General features: G+C 35.9%; 1 protein-coding gene across 1 annotated transcript in view; it reads left to right on the forward strand.

Moving 5' to 3' along the window:
* Positions 1–885: 885 nt before the first annotated feature.
* The window catches only part of LOC106473859 (fibulin-1-like), a gene marked incomplete at its 3' end in the record, with an annotated part of 48,430 nt that continues 37,616 nt past the window's right edge, over positions 886–11,699 (forward strand). Inside the window, exon 1 of the mRNA XM_022402255.1 lies at positions 886–1,434. Within this exon, the coding sequence (XP_022257963.1) occupies positions 1,353–1,434 (82 nt within the window). The remainder of the gene's footprint in view (positions 1,435–11,699) is intronic.

The raw sequence follows: 11,699 nt of genomic DNA on the forward strand, positions 1-11,699 counted from the left end.
ACTTGTATCGGTAAAGTTTCTTCGGAAAGAATTTTTACGGAAAATTAACTAACGAACGGAGGCGTAACGTTATCATATAACTTGAATAATAAATACGATTGGTTGTGTAGAACAATAAACAGTGCATGACCCTCGACATTGTTATAACAGACAAAGGTATAAAAATGTAAAGTTGCTGTAATCTGATTACGATCTTTTATTGTAGTGGATCCCATTTTATTGTTATAATTGACAGAGATTTTACTCGCCAAAGATGCACATAAAACATTTCGTCATACAAACGAAGATTACGTTAACACGCAAACAAACAGCAGGAAACATAGTTTGAAGGCAGCTTGAATTGGCAATGAAGAAAACTATAGAACAATTTAACCAACGAGACGCGTGATTTGTCTACAGTAAGTATATCTAAGATCTATTTTGCTTTTAGCATATATCACATAAAGTCTTAATTTTTATTTTTTGTATCAGGAAACCTTGAGTCGTGTGAAATAATTTACATAGATTATACGTTCTGGACACAAAACAACCCCGAGGATAACGTCTGTGAACATGCTATAATATATCACATTAAAGTTTAATTGTTAAAATATTAAACAAGCAAATATTTAAATTTTAAACATATATCGCATATTGCCACAAGTTATTCTATAAGCCAAGTTATTGAGTGGAGTTATATTAGAACACAAAACATTCTATGTTCGTGTGCGACAGCGCATTTCATGATTCGTATTAATGCTTCGTGACCTAAGAACAGGCCAAAGCTATGTAATTAAACTGTGTCTGAGAGGCGCATTTTGGGATATATTCAAGAGTTCATTATAAAAGCGAAAACGTACTAGTGAATTAGAGAGTGTTTGTCGTTAAGCAGTTCATAGTTCGAGCCGTTAAGGTCTCCGATAGATGTCTCTAACCTATGAAGACCGTGCTTTACCCTCACTTGTTTGTGGTAAGATTACTTCGTGGAGGTCGCTTATAACCCCAGCACGTGCGAAATTCCACGTGCAGTTTGTTTTAAATACGACACCAAAGGACGTTTATTAGTTTTTAAACTGAAGTTATATTTATTGAAAAATTACTTTTCATACAAATTTTAGCTCTAAAACTTTTAATTTACGCGGTAGGAAAAAAAAAAGGTGAAATTGTTATGCAGTCTTTGAAATTTAAAAGCAAAAATTAACATTGGGGAACGAAGAATCCAGGCTGTTAAGTTTCTTATCACTTTTGGGAAGCGTTAAAACAAGTTATTTAGTACCCAACTTTGTGTTATTGGTATTTATTTGTGATATATAGCAGTTGTGGGACTGTTTGGAAAAAAAAGAAAGAAATCTTTAAATTGTGATAAACTAAAGATGTCAGCCTGTTGGAGAAAAACAGCACGAACTATTTACCTCTCCGCCATTGGAATTCTTATACATCTAAGCACCTCAACGAGTGAGTAATTTACAAATTTGATTTTCGTATTTGGCGACCTCTTAACTTTAGTATGAACTTACTTTTATATTGGAAATTATATATACATATATAAAGAAACTTCTAAACGAAATCACAGCTTTGCTTTTAACTTAAGCTCTGTCTTTTGGAGTATTCATGGGCTATTCTCTATCAGTGTGTCCAGAAACAATTAACAACAATATTAAACTTCTTTGAGAAAGATCATTTGAAAAAGAATGCTTCTATTAATACAGAAAAATTTAACAAGAAAAAAATGTTCTGTTTAATTATGAAATACTGTAGGGCGGAATGAAACAGTTTGTTACCAAATTAGGAATTCACTGCTCTTAAGAAATGTCTTTTTTTACTTGTGACGTGAGTGATAGTGATGCATTAACAGATACGGAAACTATGGTAAGTGTTTGATATCGTATAAGACAATCAATTGCAAATATGTGCAATGTGAAGTGCTGTATCTTTCAAATCTTATGTTGCGATTGATCGAAGAGGATTAATTTCCAAGACATTCCCAGAACAAACGAACGCTATTTATTTAAGATTTTATCATTAAGGTTCAGCGCAACAGAAAGTAATAATAATTCTGGCACAGATGTTTAAATGCAGACTAAAGGTTAGAATTCATTACAATTTACAGAAATCACAACCACAAAATCCAGAAGAAAACTTTATTGATACCTAACGTTTCTGTTTCAACGACTAAGTGCCTACTTTTTTTGGTATTTGCAACTTACTTAACTCTTGAGAAAAGCAGAAGCCGAAATTTTGATGTTAAGAATGTTTCTTCTGTATATTGTGGTTGTAATTTTTATAATAAAAATATGCTCTTAGAAATATTGCAGCGAATATATGCATTAAGATAGCTAGTTCTTATCTTAAAATATATTTGTTATAAAACTGACTTAACTGTAAAACATAATTAGTGCTTAAAATTCCAATGTTATGAGATTTCTTTTTTCTTCGTTTTTTATTTTTATTTTTTTGTTGTTGCTTGGGGAAATTAAAAAGTTTACGAAAAAAATATCTAACTTATGTGTGTCGCATGTATAACGTCTATTAATTTTAATTATAAAAAAGTTGGTGTTAGAATATATTTTATTGATTTGAAAACTTTATACTATATAACAATTTATGTGTTTTGCACATAATTCTTGACGTTTATTAGATTCTATTCCGCATGGTATAAATACTGTCGACTTCTTGACGCTGAAACCAGACGTTTTATCGTAAATGAAACACTTTTTCGATTGTGAAACCTGATCATCTAAAGCAAGCCCTTATTCTAGAAAATGTGAACTCATACGAGAATGTTTACATAAGAAAGAAAAAACCTATGTCATATGTTCGTAAACAGAGTGGCCAATCTTCAAGGAACTCGAGACTCAGACTGTACGTGAAGAGATTGATGTTTTATGATATTCTCGATCTGTTTGGTTGAATCGTCAAGCGATTTACAGGACGTCCTGATCACCTTTAACCTCAAGTAGTGGTGTATCTTAATTTATTATTCTGTTTACTTCATCTCCAACGACCGAAGTAACTGAATACTGAATTTTGTTACGTATTTTGCGATTAGTGAAAGAAATTCAAGTTTTTCATTTGAAGTTGTATAATCAAGACTAGACAAAAACCTCCATAAAATCACATAGTCATAAACTTGTTTTAAACACGTTAGCCTTTTTTTAAAAGCACTTCTGCTAAATTGGGTTGTTTGAAAGGATTTATCAAGCTAAAAAATCGTTAGTACTTCTATAACCTGAGGCCTGTGATGTGTTCAGTATCTATTGAGTAAATGAACAAGTTTTTATTAATATTAAAGAAAGGGCGGAAAACAAAACTTAATATCCAGATAAAAAACACCTCATGCCAGATACTGGTACACTTGACTTATTCAAGGAGTTAATAAAGTGTTCTCAGGAGATGACTCAGATGAAAGTTGGTGGTATATTAAATAAATAGAAAAAAAAATTTTTAAAATAGCTTCTAACAATTGCAGTAACATTGAATAAGATATCAATTACACAAAGGGCTTGAAAAGCACATGACGAAGAACGCTAAACAGTTTATTTGGACAAACCTAAGTTAAGCGTCAAGCTACAAAATGTGTTCTGGCCATGGCAAGGATCGAAGTGCGATTTTTAGCGTTAAAGTATCCCATGCTTGCCGCTGAGCTACCGGGGAAGGGAGCATTTTTATTACTATCATTTTTTCAAAAGCTCTTTGTTTGGTTGATTCAGGTATTCACGTAAAAATGCACAAGGACTATCTTCATTAGCCTTCCCTAAATTTGGACTGATAGATGGCAATTAGTCAACACTACCAACCGCCAATTCTTGAATACTCTAATAGAATTGTGACATTTGACCGTCACTTTTATAACGAATCCACGATCCCAAAATGTTGAACGCACATTTGCAGCAACAGGATGCTAACCATGGACCATCGGTTTCACAGTCTGGAACTTTAACCGATAGGCCGCGTCCGGCTCTTAAAACATCCTTTAAACTTCAACGTGGTTTTATTACTAGTGAAACTCGAGCAATTCCACTGTTTTATCATGTCGAAAGACTATTAAAAACCGACTATTTATATAAAAGTATTAAATATTAATCTGTTGCAAACTGGTAGTTTGAAATCTACCGTATAGTGAGGTTGTATCCCGATGCTGCAGAAAAAAGAAAACTTTGTGTATATGAGTACGTTCTGAGGTCTTGGACAAATTCCACTATTCCTCCAGACAGGATTACTCGTTGGGTACTGTTGACTAATTGTCTTCTTCTAGTCTATCAGTTCAAAATTAGGAATAGCCGTGCTCTAAAGTTGAGAAAAAACAAATTTTTTGTTTTAAATTAAAGTGATATTAGGCTATCTGCTGCAGCCACCGCGGGGAATCGAACTCCGGATTTTAGCATTGTAAATTCGTAAACTACTGCTGTCTCGTTAGACAAAAGTAGATGAGTGATTCAAACACATAAAATCACTTCAAACGGAATTACGCCAACTCTTCATATATGTAATGTTATCACATTTAGTTACCAAATGGCGTTAACCGAATGTAAAATAACCGCCATGTTTTTAAAGCAGTCATGAAAATTTATGAATAAACAAAGATCTCTGGAGCTTTAGATAGAAGAGAAGGCTGCAATGTGGCAAAAAACAAAATATTCTACTCCAGCATCAGAGATAAATCCAGACTTCCCCTTCCAGTGGGGAGGGAGGGGGGTAAATTTAAATTTGACAAAATGAAAAATACTTGAATCCACAAATGTACAGAGATATGTCTTATTAATATTATTGGTTATGATATTTAAATGTAATTTTTACGAATTTGCAAAAAACACCGAAAGTACGTTCAGACGGTCTTAGGGAGAACGAACACGTCTTGGTTTTTTCGTGCATATAAGTCGATAACCCTTGACAACAAGGTGTCTGAAAGTACATTAAGCCCCTCGATGCTAATTTTCAAGTAGCTTTGAAGCATGTCTTGTCCCATCCAGTTTCTCAGTTTATTTAAAATACGGTTCGTGCCGCTGAAAGAACGTTCAACTCCAACAGTCGAAACTGGCACCACCATCAGACATTCAGTTAATTTTTTAAAATTGTCGTTACTGATGTTTGCTTTCCATAAATAAAGCAAAACATTTTTTATCTTGATCTTTTTGCTCCCTTGCAACGTACTTGAAGGAGGAGTTCAAGTCAGCCTACACGGCATCAGCATCCAGCCCATCAAAAAAGCTACATCATCTCTTCACATCATCATATGTCAAACTGCACACTGACTGGATTGTTTGAAAGGAAACACATACGTTGATGAACGCTTGCTCATTAAATCGGTTTTCCATTTGTTCAATCACAGTGTCAACAATTTTTTTAACGTTTTTGAAGGTTTTGACTTTCTGGCTCATTTTAAAGAATCAACGTCACGTCAGAAGCCTTTGTTTTGAGATCTACGACAGCTATAGCAATATAATTTTCTTTACTTAAATGGACACACTGAGTCCCTATATCTCTCAAATATGCTATCGTCGACGCCACAAGCTGAGGAACTGAGAACAGGTTTTAGGTTTTCTTTTTTCAAAACTTCGCTGAGATTACATACTGCACAGAAACCCTCATCCAAAACTACTAGGATAACAATAAAATTAGATTTTTCCAATTCCACCAAGATACCTCCTTCTAACGATGCTAAATCTGAACCATCTTTGTTTAGGTGCTCACAGACCATCATAATAGAACAGTAACAAGTTAAGATGACATGAACAGATTTTTAATTACTGATTGTTTGTTTGTTTGTTTTGAATTTCGCGCAAAGCTACACGAGGGCTATCTGTGCTAGCTGTCCCTAATTTAGCAGTGTAAGACTAGATGGAAGGCAGCTAGTCATCACCACCCACCGCCAACTCTTGGGCTACTCTTTTACCAACGAATAGTGGGATTGACCGTCACATCATAACGCCCCCACGGCTGAAAGGGCGAGCATGTTTGGTGGGACGGGGATTCGAACCCGCAGATTGCGAGTCGAGCACCCTAACCACCTGGCCATGTAATTACTGAGCCACAGCACTTCGACTAATTCTGGAATTTTTAGTTCAGGTTCTTCCAATGCCCTCTGAGCTTCGTGCAACACGCGTTCACGCTTTGATGACTTGTGGAATAATGAATATATGTATTTGATGACATGAAGAACCCTCTTCACAGACACGATTTTATTTCTAGTGCTGGTTAAGGCTAAAGATAAAAGATGGGCCTTACAATGTACATAAGAAATTTCCCTCCTGCTTTCTCTAAAAGTCGCTTACGCACACCACTTACTTTTCCTGAAAAACTGGCGGAACCATCGAAACCACAATAAATTATTTCCTTGTAATCCAGGTTCTTTTTCATTAACTCTCTGTCAAGTGAACTCGTAATGGTTTCGGAATCAGTTTTTGCTAGATTAGTTATGTTCAATAATTTTTCTTTTATTTCACTACAGTCAGCCATATAGCGAATCAAAATTGACAACTGGCTCGCACTGTTGATATCTGACGATTCGTCAGCCATTATAGAGTAATATTTAGTATTCAATTCCGAGGCGTCACAATCATCTATAACTTCGGCAATGCAGGTCAGCAGATCGCAAGCTGTAGCTTTGCTTACATATGTCGAACGGTCGCTCTGATTTTCCACCCATTGCTTCAGAGAGTCGCCTTGTTGCATAAGAAGATGAGAAATAAAATGTTAATACTTCGTAGTATGTGGGATTTCTTCTTTTGCTAAGAAGTAGACACTTCTCACAAACGCAGCCATTGCTTCCTTGTTTTACTGACGTCACGACAGTACAAATTGCAATGTTAAGTGTCCATTATGTGATTTCATATTAGTGTCTGCTAACTGACTGACAGACAACACGCTACTGTATAGTGGTGCGAGTATTTAAAACAGGTGATCCCTCCAGGCGGCTTTCGGCCTCCTTTCGGGGAAATAAATGGTTGCAGCAAAGAGACAAAGTTTTAGCTTTGTCACCCGAGACATTTTCGGTTAAAGACTATTGCCCAAGTGTGGGCAAACTTGTATGACTAGTATTTCTGGAAAATTCTTTCTGAAAGTAAAGCGGAATTTCCAAAATGACATTCAATAAAGTCTATGGGTTGCTTTAGTCATTCCTCAATATTATGAAATGTTATAGTTTTCAGTTATGGCTGTAGTGTATTCGGCAATGAATATTTTCCATCCTCAAATATCTAACGGTCTAACCAATACAGCTGTCTTTTGTTTGTTGTTAATCATAAAGATACACATTAGACTATTTGTGCTGTCCCCACCACGAGTATCGAAACCAGGTTTGTAGCAGTGTGAGCCCTCAGACGTACCGTTTAGCAACTAAGGGAGGAGGATACAGTTGTATCGGATGGATATAAAAGCATTTATTTCAAAACGTTTTGAATTTGCGGTTCAACATTATGTATAGACGCACCTTAACAGTATTCAGTTAGCACCAATCAGCCGAAATTAAAACAGTTACAAAGCTATATTATTTTTAATTTATTTTGTTTAACATGTCTATCGTGCTATATTATTTTTAATTTATCTTGTTTAACATGTCTATCGTGTTATTTATATGCTGTTCAAATTACAAGTGCACACATTCAGAAGTATTTTTTTCTGTTCTTTTTTTTCAAACACAAAGTAAACAACAGAACTGTATTTTACATGAATAATGAACCCTGAATTTAGCTTAATAAACTCTCAAACTTGCTGCTGAGCCACCAGGAGGCTTTCTTGAAGTGACTTAAGAATTAAAAAAAAAATAATTCCTCTCATTCTCTAGTGGGCTAGGCGTGGTCTAGTGATTAAGTTTTTGGAATGTTAATCCTAGGATTCGTGATTGATAACCTGTTTATACAGAAACGCACTCCATACTTTGGGGCCCATGGCTGTGCCATAAAAGGGACGGTCAAATCACACGCAAACAATTATTTGCGGATTTTCCGGATGGCTTGAGGAATCTCATTACGTGACAAGTTTAAATCTTAGCGAAATTAACTTAAAATATCTATCCGTTCCTATCAATTGGCCACGAAGTGGGGTGAAGAGAAACAGAAGTTTCTGACCGCCTCTGGTTATATTTCAGGTCCCTTCGGGGACTGAAAGAAACATGACCAAAATATCTACCATGGATCGGACAGACGGACTGACACGCTAACGACAACATTCCTTCGGTAAGCACTCTCCAACGACTCCGTCCTTTGCCTCCCGAGCCTTTCATCGACCACCTTTCATCCAACTCGCCTAGCTCCCTGCAGATTGACACTTAAAGACGAACCCCTCGTAAACTTCTCTTTCTTCCGACGCCCTTGAACCAGTGAGGATGAAGAAAGACTCACACCCTGCCAGAGTTACTCTCAGCCAACCAACTTCCTTCAGACTTATTTTCACCAAGAAAATTACTACTCCACTAATTCACTATTACGCCTATCACTCCTTCCTCCTTCATCGCTCTGCCTCAGCATCATACAGGACGGGCACTGGTCAGGTAGGTTATTCGGCTCCTGATCAGTGAAAGTGGGTTTTCTCGGGGTACTCCCTGCTAAGTCTCCAAGCATTTGATTTTTAAATACCGCCGCCCTGAAGAGCCATAAGTCCGATAATGGTCGTTGGTTGGAAGAAAAACAATTCCACGTATGATCTAAATTCGATATTTTCCGTGTACAACCCCTCACTCCCATCACGAGCGTCCCCGTCAGATTTTAAACTGAAAAAACTGGCATGATAAACAAAAACCAACTCAGCCAGACAGGAGTAGCTCAAAAGTTGATGGTGGGTGCTATTGACTAACTACATTCTCTTCAACTTGTCAGTTCAAAATTATCTGCTAAGCGCAGATAACCCTTTTTATAGTTTTGCTCAAAAATTCTGAAACCAACGAACATTCTCTAGCATGTGAAGCTTATCTATTTAATAGTTAATGGCCCGAAAATAATCCATGGAACTGTAAAGAAAATTCACAAAACATTTCCCTCAGTGCATTATATGAACATTTACTTTCTCCATCCTTTGTGTCCGTCCTTATAATTCAGTTCAAATGATCAAAAGTTGCACTAGGTTACAATTGAGTTACTGCTTAGTCAACTTGCGTCCTTATTCAGCCATCGTAAAAATACGTACTGTTTAATTGTAAAGGGTCAGAATTAAGTAAAGAGTGCAATAGCAGTATAGTAGGCGCAATATTTTCTGAAGTATAGCTACTTGCAATTGTAACAGGCCAAAATGAAAATCTATTCTATATATCCATTATCTTTCTTAGCTTTATATATATATATATATATATTTTATGAAATCATAGGTTTTTGCTGAAAAAGTATAAAATGTGTTTTAGGAACTTTACACATTTTGTTACACAGTGTCTGTTTGTTGTTGTTCTTTTCATTTTAAAGCTGTAAACTCTGATAAACCATTAAAAGTGAAATGCTAGAGATACGTTATTTTCGTCAGTTCTTCTCTATCAACCAGTGCATAATTCAATTTATATAAATAGAAATTTCAGTGCTCTTTGCCCCCAGTGGCACAGCGGTATGTCTGTGGACTTACAACGCTAGAAACCGGGTTTCGATACCAGTGGTGGGTAGATCACAGATAGCCTATTGTGTAGCTTTGTGCTTAATTCCAAAAAAACAAGCAGTGCTCTTTAGAGCTATGAAATGTTTGGGATCAAAACATTACAATTTGTTCGCATGGAGTAACCTTGTGGTTATAACTTTGTTTCTTTATTACAAAATTTTCCACTAACAACTTTTTCATAATTGTTTCTTCAGTAATGTTTTATCAAAACGTAAAACTTGAACGTGTAGTATTCACGCATATTATAAGTTTACTATCTGTTTTAGTCATATAGGAATTTAAAAAAATTCATGTATTCAGTTTATATGAAGTTTTATCATAAACACATAGTCCAGAATCTCTTTGAGACTACCTTGGTCTAGTTGCTTTGTTTCTTTGTTCTCCAGAGTAGATAATGTCTATTTTGGCTGAGAGAATATTGCAGTAACATATAGGTCCAGATTAAAAGGATTGGCGACTGTAATATCCTTTGCTGGCCGAGTTAACAGTGTCTGAACGTTACAGCCAACCAATTTTCTGGGAAAACAAAGATCACGAGGTGATTCTATCGACTTATCAAAGAAACGGAGCTTACCAGTTGAATTCAGGATGCTTTCTTGGTTCAGTTTTTACCTGTAATTTTTCGTGTAAAGAAAACCTTAATATAATCGTTCGTGACGAAAGCCTGTACTGACAGAAGAAAGCTGTGGAACAAGTATGCACATTATGTTTTCTTTTTGTCTGTTCTGTAATAAAGATTGTTCATTTAGTCAAACTTTCCTTGTCTCATTATTTCACTAGGAAAACTCAGCCAAGTTATAGAATTCGGATTACTCTCCTACTTCCTGTACAAATCTGCTGTTATTAGTAGGTCTATTATATAATACTTGTCGGTAAACCAGTTTCTACTTGAAAAAAAAGGGGGTCTGGCATGGCTTCGTGGCTAGAGCGCTCGCAATCTGAGGGTCGTGGGTTTGAATCCCCATCACGCCGAACATGCCCGCACTTTCAGCCATGGGAGCGTTATAATGTAACGGTCAATCCCACTATTCGTTGGTAAAATAGTAGCCCAAGAGTTGGCGGTGGGAGTGATGACTAGCTGCCTTCCCTCTAATCTTTCACTGCTAAATTAGGGATGGTTTTGCGCGAAATTCAAATCAAACCACACGGAAGTGTGTCATGCAGCCAAAACAACCTGCAGGACGCAATGTATGTTATTAGCAGAGTGATAGTTTAGCGATTTTCCATTTTCTGTAGCCCAGACTGTAGTAATCCAAACTATCACATATTTTCAGTGAATGTGTTCTACTGGACCCTTACTTCACACACCAAATTTCAAGGCACTCCATTGAGAAATACAGAAGATATAAAATGTCCACTTTTGTTTGAAGTTCTTCCTATTTTGTTTTCTTGGCACTGAAAATGCGGAAAATGTATTTGATAGAAAGACAAACTCAACTTTTATGGATTTTTTTCAAATTTGGTACTTTGATAGATCTTTACAACGTACAATTAGGTGTCAAATTTGCTCTAAATATAAGCATGTGTGCAAAGCTATTCAAGAAAAACTGCCCAATTTTGAACAAAATCTTTGCGCAAAAAGTCACATGAGCTATTGGTCTAAAATATTTAGGACAGCTTCGCCTAAGAGTAAAAGTAGACCACTTTTAGTTTTTATCATTTGGATTAAAGACGGCTAATTTAGAGCAGCAAAACTATAGGGTGAAAGAACGTGCAGATACAAGAGTATTGGTTAGGCCAAACAAACTAGATTAGCAATTTCTAGCTGAAGTTTTCAAAAGAATCATACTGGTGGACGGTTATTATTAATTATTTATTTCCAATTTTAAAGCACAAATTAGCTAAATATTATGAAGTTCTCCTAATTAAAGAGCGTTTAGCATCATGTGATATTAGTTTAAGCAATTAACATAAATAAAGATGCTTGATACAGTTCTACCGATTGCATGGGGGTGATTACAAGAAACTGTTAATATACTTTCCATGGTGTTAATATAAAGGAAGTTATTAAACACTGTTTTAGAAAGGAAAAGCTACTACTGTATATCTTAAAGAATCCGGTTGGCTGTGTAAATTAAAGGTCTGTTCCGAGTAACAGAGTTGCAGTCCTGAAGCTAATGTTGTGTTACGACATCAGGGTCACGTGA

The sequence above is a fragment of the Limulus polyphemus genome, unplaced genomic scaffold (assembly GCF_000517525.1).
Source record: "Limulus polyphemus unplaced genomic scaffold, Limulus_polyphemus-2.1.2 Scaffold6566, whole genome shotgun sequence".
Classification (NCBI taxonomy): Eukaryota; Metazoa; Arthropoda; class Merostomata; order Xiphosura; family Limulidae; genus Limulus; species Limulus polyphemus.